The sequence below is a fragment of the Scyliorhinus canicula genome, chromosome 5 (genome assembly GCF_902713615.1).
Source record: "Scyliorhinus canicula chromosome 5, sScyCan1.1, whole genome shotgun sequence".
NCBI lineage: Eukaryota > Metazoa > Chordata > Chondrichthyes > Carcharhiniformes > Scyliorhinidae > Scyliorhinus > Scyliorhinus canicula.
This window is the reverse complement of record NC_052150.1, coordinates 115,093,784-115,108,928: the sequence shown is the minus strand read 5'-3', so window position 1 is coordinate 115,108,928 and position 15,145 is coordinate 115,093,784. Positions and strand designations below refer to the sequence as shown.

General features: G+C 48.1%; 1 protein-coding gene across 3 annotated transcripts in view; it reads left to right on the top strand.

The window, feature by feature from the left end:
* LOC119966191 (neurexophilin-1) overlaps nucleotides 1-13,512 on the top strand; it is a 166,563-nt gene extending 153,051 nt beyond the window's left edge. For all 3 annotated transcript variants that reach the window (XM_038797506.1, XM_038797505.1, XM_038797507.1), the window contains one exon: nucleotides 12,356-13,512. In XM_038797506.1, coding sequence (XP_038653434.1) covers nucleotides 12,356-13,117 — 762 coding nt within the window. In that variant the 3' untranslated portion in view covers nucleotides 13,118-13,512. The remainder of the gene's footprint in view (nucleotides 1-12,355) is intronic.
* The last annotated feature ends 1,633 nt before the right edge of the window (nucleotides 13,513-15,145 follow it).

Genomic DNA, 15,145 nt, shown 5'->3' with positions numbered 1-15,145 from the left:
CCCACCCTTCCCGCCCCTGCTCGCCGCCACACTCGGAACCCCCCATCCATACTGCCGGGGGCAAACCGATGGTTGTCGCAGATTGGCGCCCAGACAGACGCCCCCATCTCCCCCACATGCCTCCTCCACTGGCCCCATATCCGCAGGGTCGCCACCACTACCGGGCTGGTGGTGTACTTGGCCGGCGGCAGCGGTAGAGGAGCCGTGACCAGGGCTTCCAAACTGGAGCCCCTGCACGAAGCCGCCTCCACCCGCTCCCAAATAGACCCCGTACCCACCATCCACTTCCTTATCATAGCGATGTTGGCCGCCCAGTAATAATTGACCAGACTCGGCAAAGCCAGCCCTCCCTCGCTGCGGTTCCTCTCCAACATCGCCTTCTTTACCCGCGGAGACTTTCCCGCCCAGACAAAGCTCATGATCAGCCCGTTAACTCTTTTGAAGAAGGACTGTGGGATAAAGATCGGGAGGCACTGAAAAATAAACAAAAATCGAGGGAGGATTGTCATCTTTACAGTCTGCACCCTCCCTGCCAGCGACAGCGGGAGTGCATCCCATCTCCGAAACTCTCCCTTCATTTGCTCCACCACCCTGGCCAAATTTAACTTATGCAGCCTGCCCCAGTCTCGTGCCACCTGGATTCCCAAATACCGGAAATTTTCCTCAACCAGCCTAAACGGTAGCCCTCTCAATCTGTTCTCCTGGCCCCTTGCCTGGACCACAAACATTTCACTCTTGACCGTATTTAATTTGTATCCTGAGAACTGGCCGAACTCCCTCAGCATTCCCAGTATAGTTCCCATCCCGGCCACTGGGTCCGACACGTACAGGAGCAGGTCGTCTGCATAAAGAGAAACCCTGTGTTCAACCCCGCCCCTCACCATCCCCTTCCAACCCTCTGCGGCTCTCAGCGCCATCGCCAGCGGCTCTATGGCCAGCGCAAACAGCAGCGGGGAGAGCGGGCAGCCCTGCCTGGTCCCTCGGTACAACCTAAAGTACTCCGACACTTCTCTGTTGGTCCTGACGCTGGCCCTCGGGGCCTGATATAATAATTTGATCCAATCCACCAATCCCTCCCCGAACCCAAACCGTCCGAGCACCTCCCATAGATAGTCCCACTCTACCCGGTCAAAGGCCTTCTCGGTATCCATTGCCACCACTACCTCCACCTCTCTACCCGCCGGGGGCATCATTATCACGTTGAGCAATCTCCTCAGATTGGCCGCCAGCTGCCGACCTTTCACGAACCCAGTTTGATCCTCCCCAATCACCTCCGGTACACAGTCCTCCATTCTCCCCGCCAGTACCTTTGCCAGGAGCTTGGCGTCTACATTAATCAGGGAGATTGGCCTGTAGGACCCGCACACCTCCGGGTCTTTACCCCGCTTCAATATCAGAGATATGGTGGCTTGTGACATTGTCGGCGGCAGGGTCCCTCTGTCCCTTGCCTCATTGAAAACCCTCGCCAAGACCGGGCCCACCAGCTCAGAGAACTTCCTATAAAACTCTACTGGGTATCCATCCGGCCCCGGGGACTTCCCCGACTGCATGGCCTTTAGGCCCCCCAATACCTCCTCTACTCTAATCGGGGCGCCCAGCTCTTCCACTTGCCCCCCCCAACTGTTGGGAATGTTAACCCGTCCAGAAACCTTTTCATCCCCTCCGGTTCTTCCGGCGGCTCCGAAGTATACAGCTTACGATAGAAGTCCCGGAATACCCTATTCAATTCTGCCGGATCCTCCACTTTGCGCCCCCCCTCGTCCCTCACTCTACCTATTTCCCTGGCCGCCTCCCTCCTCCTGAGTTGCTGCGCTAACAGTCTGCTAGCCTTTTCCCCATACTCGTACACCACTCCCCTCGCCTTCCTAAGCTGTTCCACGGCCCTGCTCGTGGATAGTGCCCCCAGTTCCGCCTGTAGCCTCCGCCTTTCCCTGAGTAAAACCTCCCCCGGGGACTCCGCGTGCTCTTCATCTATCCGGCCCATTTCCCTGACCAATCTATCCATCTCTGCCCGGTCTGCCTTGGCTTTGTGGGCCCCAATTGAAATCAGCTCCCCCCGAACTACTGCCTTTAGCGCCTCCCACACGGTCGCCGCTGAGACCTCCCCAGTGTCATTCACCTGCAGATAATTTTTTATACATTTCCGAAGCCTCTCGCAGATCCCCTCCTCCGACAGCAGTCCCACATCTAGCCTCCATTGCGGGCGTTGATAACTCGCTCCCCCGAACTGCAGGTCCACCCAATGCGGGGCATGGTCTGAAATGGTAATTGCTGAGTATTCCGTGTTCTTTACCTCCCCCATACAGTCCCTGCTTATTACAAAGAAATCTATCCTGGAATATACTTTATGGACGTGCGAGTAAAACGAGTAGCCCCTTCCTGTTGGCTGTCCATCTCTCCAGGGGTCCACTGCCCCCATTTGCCCCATAAACCCTTTCAGCTCCCTTGCCATTGCTGAGAGTCTACCCGTTCTGGGACACGACCGATCCAAAGTCGGGTCAAGGACCATGTTAAAGTCCCCTCCCATTATTAGCCTGCGAGAATCCAAGTCCGGGATCTTCCCCAGCACTCTTTTAATAAAGTCCACGTCATCCCAGTTCGGGGCATATATATTCACCAGCACCACCCTTCTCCCCTCCAGTCTGCCCCGTACCATCAGGTATCTGCCCCCCCTGTCTGCAGATATGCCCTCTGCCTCAAATTGCATGCGCTTGTTGATCATGATTGCCAACCCTCTGGACTTCGAGTCCAAGTCCGAGTGGAAGACCTGGCTAATCCAGCCCTTCCTTAGCCTGGTCTGGTCTGACACTTTCAGATGTGTCTCCTGCAACATAATTACGTCCGCCCTCAGGGCCCGCAAGTGCGCGAACACCCGCGCCCTCTTAACCGGCCCATTCAGTCCCTTGACGTTCCAGGTGATCAGCCTGGTCGGGGGGCACATCCCACCCCCCCCACCCCGCCGGTCAGCCATAGCCTTTCTCGGGCCGGCCCCTGACCCGTGCGTCGCGCCATTCCTGGCCCGCCCTTTGGCTGCCTCCACCCTCGACCTCCTTTCCAGTGCCTATTTCAAGTCCCTCTCCCGTCAGCAGAACAACCCCCCCCTCCCCTAACCCCATCCCCCGATACCCCCACCCCCGCCATCTACTGGCTGTTACTTCCCCCCCATCTGACTTCCTTGACTAGCCAATCTGCTAGCCCGGTGACTCAACACTCCGGCGCCTTCCTGTCCCATTCCCCTTGTTCCCCGGTCCTCCTCCCCCCCCCACTGGGGCAAGCCGGTTCCAGTGTCTTCCACGAGCTGCACAAAAAGCCCAAACAGGAAAAAAAAACATAAAAAGGGAAAAAACCACAGAAAAAAGAGAAAAAGCACATAAATGTCCATGAACAAAGGAAAGAGTCTCAAATGTTCCGCTTGGCCCCTTTGGCCCAGCAAACCGTTGAGCAGCGGTCCAGGCACATTCGGCGTTCCTTCCCACAAAAATCCTCGGGCCCTAACTCGCGTCCTTGGGGCCTCCTTTCGGGACCAGCCCCAGGTCCCTCACAAAATCCATCGCTTCTTCGGGCTCGGAGATGTAGTGGTGTTGACCCTGGTGCGTGACCCATAGCCGGGCTGGGAACAGCAGACCAAACTTCACGTGCTTCTTGAACAGCACCTCCTTGACATTCTTAAAGGCTGCTCGCCGCCGAGCCAGCTCCTGGCTTAGATCCTGATAAATGCGGAGAACACTGTTGTTCCACGTGCTGCTCCTGGCGCTCTTTGCCCACTGCAGCACCCGCTCCTTGTCCACGAACCTGTGGAACCTAATCACCATCGGGCGGGGGGGTCCGCCCGGCCGCCCCTGCCTTGCCTGCACTCTGTGTGCCCCCTCCAGCTCCAACGGTCGTGGAAAGGCTTTGGCTCCCATCAGCTGCTTCAGCAGGTCTGCTACAAACGCTGCAGCATCAGCTCCCTCCGCCCCCTCCGGGAGGCCGACCATCCTCAGATTGTTCCTGCGGATTCTATTCTCCAGCTCCTCCACTCTGTCCAGCAGTCTTCTCTGCCGCTCTTTCAGGCCGTCCACTTCTACCGCTGCAACCGTTTGCGCATCCGCCTGCTCCTCCACCGCCTCTCCCAGCTCCTTAACTTTAACATCCTGGGCGTCCATCCTCTGGTTCAGCTGATCCACCGCTTTCTGGATTGGGTCCAAGCTGTCCCGCTTCAGCGCTTCAAAACTGGACTTCATTACCTGGAGCATGTTATCCAGCGCCAACTGGATTGCTGAGTCCGGGGTCCGTGTGTCCGCCATCTTAGGTCCCAGGTAATTTTCTTCAGGTCCTTGTCTCTGTCCCTTTTTCTCCTTCTTCTTCTGCCTTCTGGAATCCCGCTGTTCCATATGCCGCAGCCCGCTCCTCAGCGCCTTCGCTGCCGCTTTCCTTTGCCCAGCACCTTAAATTTTTACCCCCTCCTGGGCATCTGAAGTGGGTCCAAGCTGTCCCTCCTCAGCAACTCCAAACTTTTTTTTCCCTTTGTCCAGGAGGAAGGAAGGTCCGTGGGTCCGCCATCTTACCCTTCAGGTCAGCTTCCTCCTTGCCTCCGTCTCTCTCTCTTTCTTCCTCACCTGCTGGCCTCCCACACTTTCATTTTCTGCAGCCCGCTCTCCTCTTCTATTCCCGGCAGCCTTTCTGCCGCCTCCGTGGTCCCGCTATCGCGGGGAAACAGCTGTTCAGACCCGCCGGAGTGAGAGCCCACCGAATGTGCGGCTCACTCGGACATCGCCGCCACCGGAAGTCCTAGCAGCCACTCTTTGAGTCTGTTGGCAGGTTCAAAGAAGTTGGGCAACTTGAACAGCTGTAGGCAAATACATTTCCTAAACTGTTTAGAAATATTCCTGGTTGATTGGTGCTTACATTTGTGTTTCCCCACCTTCATCTCCTCCTTGTATTCTTCCTGCTCCTCTTCCTTGGTGTCCAAACTGCAGACTCCAATGAAGAGGATCAGGAAGTAGACAGGACAAGATAGAGGAGGGGAGGATGACAATGGTGACTACAGTGCAGCATCAGCTATGATCACATTGATGCCTAGTGTGCCATTGATTGATTTGTTTTAGCTATAACGTTCAGTTCAGCAGTACAACTGGTCTAATGCCACAATCACAGCCAACGGCTACTCTCCCCTCCCCACTGTCATGATATGCAGACATGCACATAATGAGATACAGACAGGCAGCTAATGAACACAGAGAACAGGACATAACCAATCAGCAGGCAGAACACTTGGGGTGGTTTCCCACTATAAAAGGCACTCACAGTCCGCCTCTTTCCACTGGGGACATCTGCAGAGTGAGTCAGGGTGTATATATATCACATAACACATCCAGCACGTGGCTAGGAGGTAATCTGGTTCAGTCAGACAGAGTAATCACACTTAGGTGAGCAGAGAGTCGAACTCACAGAGAACTGTGCTAATTGTGTTACAAGTTCAATAAATCAGATTGAACTAACTTCAAGGTCTGGAGTATCTTTCAGTTAAAGCTGCATCCAGTTGCAGCCCATGTTATCTCAGTGTGCTTAACACGACACCCACCATCCAATGACACAAAGCAGGAAACAGCCATTTCATATTTTCATAATTTCCCGTCATCAACAAACTACTGAAAAGGCTAGTTGATGCTTGGTGACCAAGAATGGACATCACAAAAGTGATGCAGAGTAATTATGTTTGCGATTCGACCAAACAACAGCAAGTTAACACCATAACATTTTGTTAAATGTCTGCAGATGTCTTTGTGGAAGTTTACTCTTCCCATTTCCACTGCCCCTATGTGGTACAGCGTCTGTATTACTCTCTGTTCGGGCTACTTGGCTCAATATCCTGTCTACTGAGGTGCTTTTGGTCAATAACCACTGGATGTTGAAGCCAGTGAAAGCCCCTCCAAAGACTATTCCATCTGCAGTTGGCTCAGGTCAGACTTGACCATCAAGACACTTGGCAGCATGTTCGGTATTGGTTGAAGAGGGGAGTCCTTTCAGTGGAGTTCCCTCTTCCAGGACCCCTTCCACCCACATCCATCTCATGGGCCAGCTACACTTCATGTCTAATACTACTGGAGAACAGCTTGGTGCAGATCGCAGATCAATGGTGTGTTGTAAGGTCAAGGTGAAGGCATCTGTTATGCTATTCAAAGCAGCAGATATGCTGGTATCTAAGACTTGCATAACATGTGGGCAAGGCCTGCGTGGTCTAATTTGATTGGTACCAGTGATGTTCAATAGAGTTTGCCAATTTGGCTATGGAAGAAGGCATCCTTGCACTGCCCTGTGGCATGAACTTACCATGTGAACTTTTCCATTCTCTCTGTAATTAAGGAAAGTGTGCATGGAAATCTTTCCTTTTTGCTTTTTTTTCTTTTGCCAGTATGTCACAGGTTTTCTATGCCCCTTTTAGATGATCCTTTTCATCAATGAATCCAAAGGCAGAATCTGTGTCCAGCTGAGCCTGACAGCTCTCTCCAGAGAGTTCTCGAGCTCATTTGTAAACTGTGAAGAATCAAAGAAAAGCCTGATTGGGCCAAGGGCAAGTATCTGTGCTTGATGCATGGCAAGGTTGAGTACTTTAGCACGTTCAGAAGGAATTGGCTGCTCCAAGCATTAATTGCCCAAGAGACCATTAACTGCTGCTATGAAGACCCTGGCGAGGAAAAAAGACATGAATTAGTACCTGCGAGATAGGAAAGTTGCAAATTAGCATTATGAAAATAATCATATCTCGCTCAATGTTGAAATCAAATCAGCATGATTGAGGGTTCTATGGCACGTGGGTCAATGATATTTAAGTCTGTCACCAGGTAACTATGAAGTTTCAATCTCTCCATCACTGATGGTCAGGGACACCACTAATCTCAATTCAATACCTCAGCTTCCTTAAACAAGGTTCCGAGTTATTATCAGAGCCATAGATCCCCACAGAATGAAGGTAGCCCATGCTGGCAGTAAGAGTAGTCACTGATTTAAAAGTTATTTTAAGCTTAGCAGTCTATTTAGAAATATCACAGCTTTCTAAAGTTTAAAGTCTTCTCTATCCTGTCCAACTAAATGTAGATGGATGTCCAATTATTTTCTAAAGGAACAGCTGAAAATTGTTAATATACGGGGTTAAAATACTGTAGAATAATCAATAACTCACAAATAATGCCTATGGAGTAAAGGTACTCCAGCTGATTAACCAAATAAATGCCTAATGATACAGTAGAAATATTGATCACAATCGTATTCTATATTTATATATACATAAGACACCCTTATGTCCTTCACTTTTAACAAGGAGGCAGTCAGACTAACAAGAAACTTTCTTGCGGCTATTTTGTGCTACTGAGCAGCAACATTTATCACGAGAGCAAATATTTCCTCATTTCTTCTTCTCAATCTTCACATGTCAAATCAATTAGGGGGTTTGTGAACATCTGGGCTGTTGCATAATTATATGAAAATCAAAACCTTGTAAATGGAATGCCAGAAATGCAACAAGGGCAATCAATGACCTGCACATAAATTATCAGGTGAGTTAATTTGATGTGAAAATACATCCAAATAACAACAGAAACAACACCATTCACTTGGTTGGAAACACAGCACAGCACTATCCCTTAACACTTTTGTTGGCAACAATACAATAGTGTTACTGTGAGAACTTTATGTTCCCTTTATAGTTTGCCACCCCTTGCCATCCACCCTCCACTCTGCTTACAGTCCAATTGTACTTCAACAGTGAGAGGCGCTCTTTGCATTGTCCCCTCCCATTGTAGAGAAAAATGTTAAGACAGAGCTCCACACAATGTTTCTGCCCTGTTTCGAACCAGAGACTTTTTGGATGTTGGGCAAACCATCTAACTATTACACTACTTAAACAGAGCTCGACACATGTTCACTGGTTAATGACAGGTTGGCTAGTTCCTGTTGAATGTAATGAACTCATGATGGAACCATCAGCACTTTGCAATCAGAAACCGAAAGGAGGCCAGCTGTGGCACTCGATTTTTAAAGATTTTAAGTTGAAATGTGGGATTTCTGCGCAGTAGCTGTTTAGCTTCGGAACAATGACTATCCCTTGGAGACAATCATGTTGGCACCAGGTGCAGCCTGAAATGGAACCTTTGTTGCTACTGTGCAAAGCACACACCAAAGGCTCAGTATAAATGTGTCATGAGAACATATGAATCATACACCTTAACACGTTCACCCAGGAGGAAGTCATAAACGTTAGATCTTATAGCAGGTCTTTTGAGAGTGCTGCTGCATATTTGTTCTGCAGTTCAATTATGTAATAACGTTTTCCTGTTGGTAGTGAGATTTTGAACTGTCAAATATAAAAATCCAGATTTTGTGTATAAATAATGGCGAGGCTATTAGGGAACTTGTTATGAAGGGATTAATACATGGAATGGCATGAAATGATGTATTTATTCATTAGATATGACCGGAACTTCCCACTGGCCAATAACAAGCCAATTAAGGCTCACGACCTACCATTTCAGATGACCCTGGGACCACGCCATGTGGTCAAGCCACCAGGTATACACACTGGTGGGCCTCCCATGAGCTTAGGGGGTCTCTCCTGCTCAGCCACCCTGTGCCCAATGGAGGGACCCACTAAAAGATCCTCCCTGACCTTTCGATTGACCCTCATTTTCACCCACTCCACTTCATTGAAGCCTGCCTGACTAGTCCTGACGAGGCTGTCACATTTACCTGGGTTCTTAGGCTCCCCCAGAATATCCCCCTAGCAGAATATTGTTCTCCTAAAATAGCCCACATTTATCTATTTACATGCTGCATACCTTATTAGATAATATTGTTTTAAGTGGTCAGGCAAATCCTTTCTTTTGTTGCATTGTCAGATTCCTCCTCCTTCCTGACCATCTCGGCAGTTTTGTGAGACCTTGTGTCTCCATGGCAGCTGCCTTCTTTTCCTGTAGTTTTTGAAGATTGTCTCTACAGCAGATGCTGTCTTCTTCTCCTTAACTTCTTGCAGATTTGAATAGGGGTCTCTTTGGGCCCTCAGGAGGTTGTTGCTGATGAAATTGTTAGATTGGCAAACCTGCAATTGATTCTCTCTTTAGATTTCTGTGTCCCATTTTCAGGAATCCAGTATTGGATTCAACAAATCAAAGTGTAAAAACTAATACATTGAACATATTGTGCATTAAAATGGCTGTAACATGTTCTGTAAGCATTTTATGGTACAATATGTATAAAATGCTCTTTTGCCATCTAGTGTTAGATATCCATAGTGCATCAATCTTTATATAATTGATATTTTATTATTGCATTGACTTTTTAAACCTTATTTTCAAACAATTGACCTGTTGTTGAAATATCCATCATTCATTAACAAATAGGCATATGAACAGTTTAACTACTAGTTTTCAATCATGTTTGCTTGAATGCAAAAACAAGAACATTTTGCTGTCCTCTTCATCTTGTACTCCATGAGGGCTATGTAGACCTTCTTGACCTGAAATGGGAGAAAGAGACAAGTGTTGGCGTTTATTTGTGTGTGTAAACAGAAGCAGCAATTTATCATGCACCAAGTGAGAAGGGAAGGAGGGGCCAGATAGTTTCAAACCCTGCAGGACTTGTCGTCCAGCCTCACCAGATGCCACTCTCTTTGTCCGTTCACTGTTCACAATATCCATCACCTGCTCTTCCAGTTGTGACAGAACACAAATGAAATGTGGCTGTGCTTCTGGGGCTGCCTGCTCCCTGCTCCTTGCTATTGAGTGAGAGCTTACCTTACAGCAAAGAAGGAATTGTGTGAGTGCCAGAGTAGTGATGTGTTTTGAGGAGGGGCTTGTCAGGATAGACTAACATTGCAGATGTGTGAAAAATGGTATAGATGTGAGGAACGAAAGGCAGTAATAGTGAGGAAAGTATCTCAGTATATGCTGTTGTAGAAGCTGTGGGAGGTGGAGTGGTGTACTGTAGTGATCAGAAGAGAGTGCTGGTAATCGTGAGAAGTAAGAATTATGGGGCTACAAGTCATAGATAGCTAGGCGGAGAGTGATGAGTTACGAGGCTTACGTTAGCTAGCCCTGTCTTCCTGCATTGAACTATATCCTGAGGGCAATGCTTCTACTCTTCTATCTCTTCCCACTCATGTTAGGCAGCTTGCTGGGAAATCTTCCTGGTGCCTTTTTGAAACCGTTACTCTTGCTGACCAAAGCGTCTAAAGTAGCTTTAGAAAACTGTGGCGGCCCTTGCAGTTTCTGTCTGGGTATCGTTGTCTACACCTTTAGTGATTGTTGCCTGCAGCCAAACCCTTTAAGAAGTGAACATTGATTCTAAAAGCTGTCAGCAATATTGACATTGCTGATTATAAAAGCTGCCAATGAACAGATTGGGGAGCTTTGAGTGTAGCAGTAGGATACCACGGAAGGTAATTGAGGGGGAGGCATTCCAAAATTGAGGCACCAGGGGCCAGCAGCACGGTTCGATTCCCGTACCAGCCTCCCCGGACAGGCGCCGGAATGTGGCGACTAGGGGCTTTTCACAGTAACTTCATTGAAGCCTACTCGTGACAATAAGCGATTTTCATTTCATTTCAATGCTTCCAAATTTACTATTGAGAAACGACTTTGCAGGAAGATCACTACTGTGTGTGAGAGAGGGGGGGATGGGGGGATCTAGGGTAACCCCCTACTTGGGTCAACCGCTGGCCTTGCTGAACCAATAGAGGTTAGTGGGTTCTTTAAGCCTGCCTGCGGTACTGGTTCCCTGGTTAGCCACTGGAAGGCTGTCTCCTGGCATTTGCATTGTCTCCTACTGACTGCAGGAAGCTGGAGACTGACTGGAAAATCCCACAGGGCTGCAAATAAAAGGCCTTAATAGGCTTTTAATTAGTTTAGTTGGCTACCCATCACAGGGAGGGTATCCCTGCCACCTACACACATCCCGGGCGCGAGACTGAGTGCCGACGCTGGAGTGAAACCCGGCATTGGAGGCTGCTCCTCGCCCCCTATTCTCCCCCCCCCCCCTTCGGGGGGGGGGGGGGGGGGGGGGGGGCTAGGAGCAGCGTCAAAGCGGCGCGCCGAGAATGACGCGGCCAGTGGCGCCTAAGTGACGTCAGCCGCGCCTGCACAGGTTGGCCGGCTCCAACCCGCGCATGCGCGGTTGCCGTCTTCCCCTCCGCTGCCCCGCAAGACGTGGCAGCTTGATCTTGCGGGGAGGCGGAGGGGAAAGAGTGCGTTTCTTAGAGACGCTGGCACGACGATCGGTGGGCACCGATTGCGGGCCAGTCCCCTCACGAGCACGCCTGTGGTGATCAATCCTTTCCCCGCACCCCAGAGGCCCCACACTTACCTGTCGCGCGCTGTTCACGCCGACAGCGACCAGGTGTGGTTGCTGCCGGCGTGAACCCGTCGGGGTTGTCAGGCCGCTAGGCCATCCGGGCCGGAGAATCGCCGCTCGCCGTTTTTGCCGGCGTGTGAGCAAAGCGCGACACGCCATTTTGGGGGGGGCTGGGAGAATCGCGGGGGGTGCCAGGGCAGCGTGGAGTGATTCGACCGGCCCTCCCGCGATTCTCCCACCTGGCGTGGGGAGCGGAGAATTGCGCCCCCCATCCTCTCGGCCCCTCGGCCCCTCCATCTGGAAAAGTGGCCTGTGGGTGGGGTGAAGCTGAGGAACAATCAGGTGAGCTGTGGCAATATTTCAGTACCAGTCCACTTCTCCTCCCATCCCCAGCAGTGCCTAAGAATCCTGTTCAATACCTGAGGAGTCCTGATTGTTCAAACTGCTATTCTTTGGGTGAGATGTTAAGCTTCATTTGCCTGTTCCAGCAACTTAGCTATATTTTAAAAATCCTCAGCCACTAGTTAAAGAACCGGGAGTTCTCCCCACGTTCTCGTTATTATTCCACTCTCGCCAGCAGAACTCTTTTATTGCTTTTACGATCTTGCTATATGAAAAATGGTTGCTGCATTCGTCTAAATAATAGTCTGCATCCTTCAAAGTAATATGTGCAGCGGGATTCTCCGTCGGTGGGATCCTCTGCTTTGCTGGCAGTGCACCCATGCCCGTGGGTTTCCCGACAGCGTGGGGTAGTGACAGTGTGAAACCCCATTGGCCGGCTGTGGGATCGGAGAATCCCACTGCCGGCGGGGCGCATTGGAAAACGGGACCGGCAGGACAGAGAATCCCACCCATTGTATTTAAAACACTTTGAAATATTTTGGAAAATTGTGACCATCCCTATATAGATGGTAATCTTTTTATAATTACTATCGTGAGTAAGATAATGTTGTCTACACAGTAAATAGACAAATGTGCAGAGATTCTACATTTGATGAGCAAAAACTCATTATCTCTATTTTCATACCTACAGGTTACTTGTATTCATGGAAATAATCCTCAAAAATCAGAACTTCTAAAAACTGACAGCCCCAAGAATACGCAAAAGCACATATGGACAGAAAGCAGCAAAGACCTATCTATCAGCCGCCTGCTTTCACAGACATTATCTGGCAAAGAAAATGCTACTGCTGTGGATCTGCACTATGAAACTCCAGTACCTTACTCTGACCAGGATATATGGGATTGGTTACGAAATGCCTCAGATCAGAAGGAGCCCCGCCCTCGGCTTAAGAGGCGACCTATAGTTAAAACGGGCAAGTTTAAGAAAATGTTCGGCTGGGGAGACTTTCATTCCAACATCAAAACCGTTAAGCTAAACCTACTCATCACAGGCAAAATAGTGGACCATGGAAATGGTACCTTCAGTGTCTACTTTCGTCACAATTCTACTGGCCAGGGGAATGTTTCTGTCAGCCTGGTGCCCCCTACAAAAATTGTGGAATTTGACTTGGCTCAACAGACGGTGATTGATGCCAAAGATTCAAAGACATTTAACTGCCGCATTGAGTACGAGAAAGTGGACAAGGCGAAGAAGACTACGCTTTGCAACTATGATCCATCAAAAACTTGTTACCAGGAGCAGACTCAAAGCCATGTGTCATGGCTCTGCTCCAAACCCTTTAAAGTCATATGTATTTATATTTCATTTTACAGTACAGATTATAAACTAGTGCAGAAAGTGTGTCCAGATTACAATTATCACAGTGACACTCCTTATTTCCCCTCTGGCTGAGGGTGACATGATTGGCGTCTGAGAAAACGGTTACTGTAATTATGTTATTGTAATGAATTCTATATCTTAGTCTTCATTTGTATGAATGGTTTGTACTGTATATAGTTTATCCAGTGTTATTTGAGCTACCTATGAACATTAACTTGTAACTGTCTCTCTTGCTTGTTTATGGTTTTAAGAAAAAATGAAATGAAAAATAACCTTTTATTTGTGTAGCCGCTATAGCTTACAACAAACTCATGTACAGAAAATTATTAAGATTAATGTAACTGGTGAAGGAACAATTTAAGAGGTATACATATACCATATTACTCATCGCTGTATTAAAGTATTTTATTTCTGGAAGATATGATATGTAAATAGGAATAAAATACTAAAAGATTTCAGTTTGAAAATGTGGATACCCTCCAATTATGTCACATCAATAATTCTTGAAACTTTCTTCAAGACTTTGTTTCTTCAGATGCTGAATGTGTATATATATTATACATATATATGCTTCTGCTCCACGAACTTAGCCGAATGAATCTTGCAGAGTGAGTCAGACCCCTGAACAAATTCAAATTTCCATTCAGAACATGTGTTTTGCATCACTGCTCACATAACTACTTTGACTGAGTACTTACGGGTGATTATTTTGATCAGTGGCACATGCCACAATGTTAGCTGCTGCTACATTGGTGTTTGATAAATTTATTCAGTTGTTACCAAAGCTGAATCCAGTTATATTTTTCAAGTATCTAGCCTCAGAGAGACTCCAAAAGTGCAGCACTTTTTAATCCCACCTTACATTGTAATTGAAACTGTGCACACATCTTTAATTGTTCAAACATGGAATGAGGATCAACTTATTAATGGTCTGATCGAAACAGTTCTTTATTCAAAAGACACATTCTGCTAATTTATCAATGATTTGATAAACATGTTTAAAAAAGTATAATGTTGGTAAAAGTATACCAGTTGATGCAGGAGAAAAGCCAGAGGGTGGATCTTCATTTTGGACATTAGTGTAAAATGGGTGATGATTAGTTACAGTCCATTTTATTTCTCTCCTGAATTTATTTTTATTTTTATTGACTTCGGTGGAAATAAATATCAGCGGAGATGTAAAACAAGCTGTCAACTTGCTTTCATTGACCCTGGATTGACCCTGGAGAGTAGTATAGAATTAAGTACTTTGGTTTAAACTGTTAGGTTAATTTCTTAAAAATGCAATTAATATTGATGTAGGCAATTCCTACAAAAGTGATTTTTAAAAGACAGAATTTCTATTTCAGAGGGAATCTAACAGGACATTGCGGGGCAGCTGCCCGTAGGCCGTACTCACTCATGCAAAATCAGCTAATTTATATATTTCAGTGGTACCCTTACACATGAAGCACTGGAAGAAAAATAGAGTTGCATTGGCAAGTTATCGGGCATCAACCATTACTAAAAGGCTGCTGGCTACCCTAAAAACAATAAAACAATAAAACAACATCCAAATCCAAGATAATGCACAAAGCTTTGTCCTATCTGAAGGAAAAGGCCATCTGACAATAAACAGTGATTATACTTTTATAGCCAGGGTCCCCTAAAGCACCTATTTTGAATGGACACTGAGCATCTAGGGGCGAGATCCAGCTATGGCGTTGCGTCCGATGGCAGAGCGTCGTAGCCAGTAGATGCCGGGTGATCTCGCCTCACGAGATTTAACATGATCTTGCAAGATGTCACGGTATGAATCCTGCCCATTGCTGGCGGGATGACTTTGATATGAACTCCCACAATCTATCCAAAGCATGGGATCTAAACCCCTCATCTTGGCAATCTCGGTTAAGCGCCGTTCAGTGCTGCTTTCCGCGAATGGGGAGCAGATGAAACAGCACTCATGGGGGGTTCTCCCAGGGGATTGGAGGCCACTAGATACTTGCCCTCTGGGCACTGCTGGTGCCACCTTGGCACTGCCAGTGCCACCTGGGTCCCAGCCTAGCACTGCCCAGGTGGCATTGACAGCTGGCAATGGCACTGCCATGGTGCCAGGCTGGC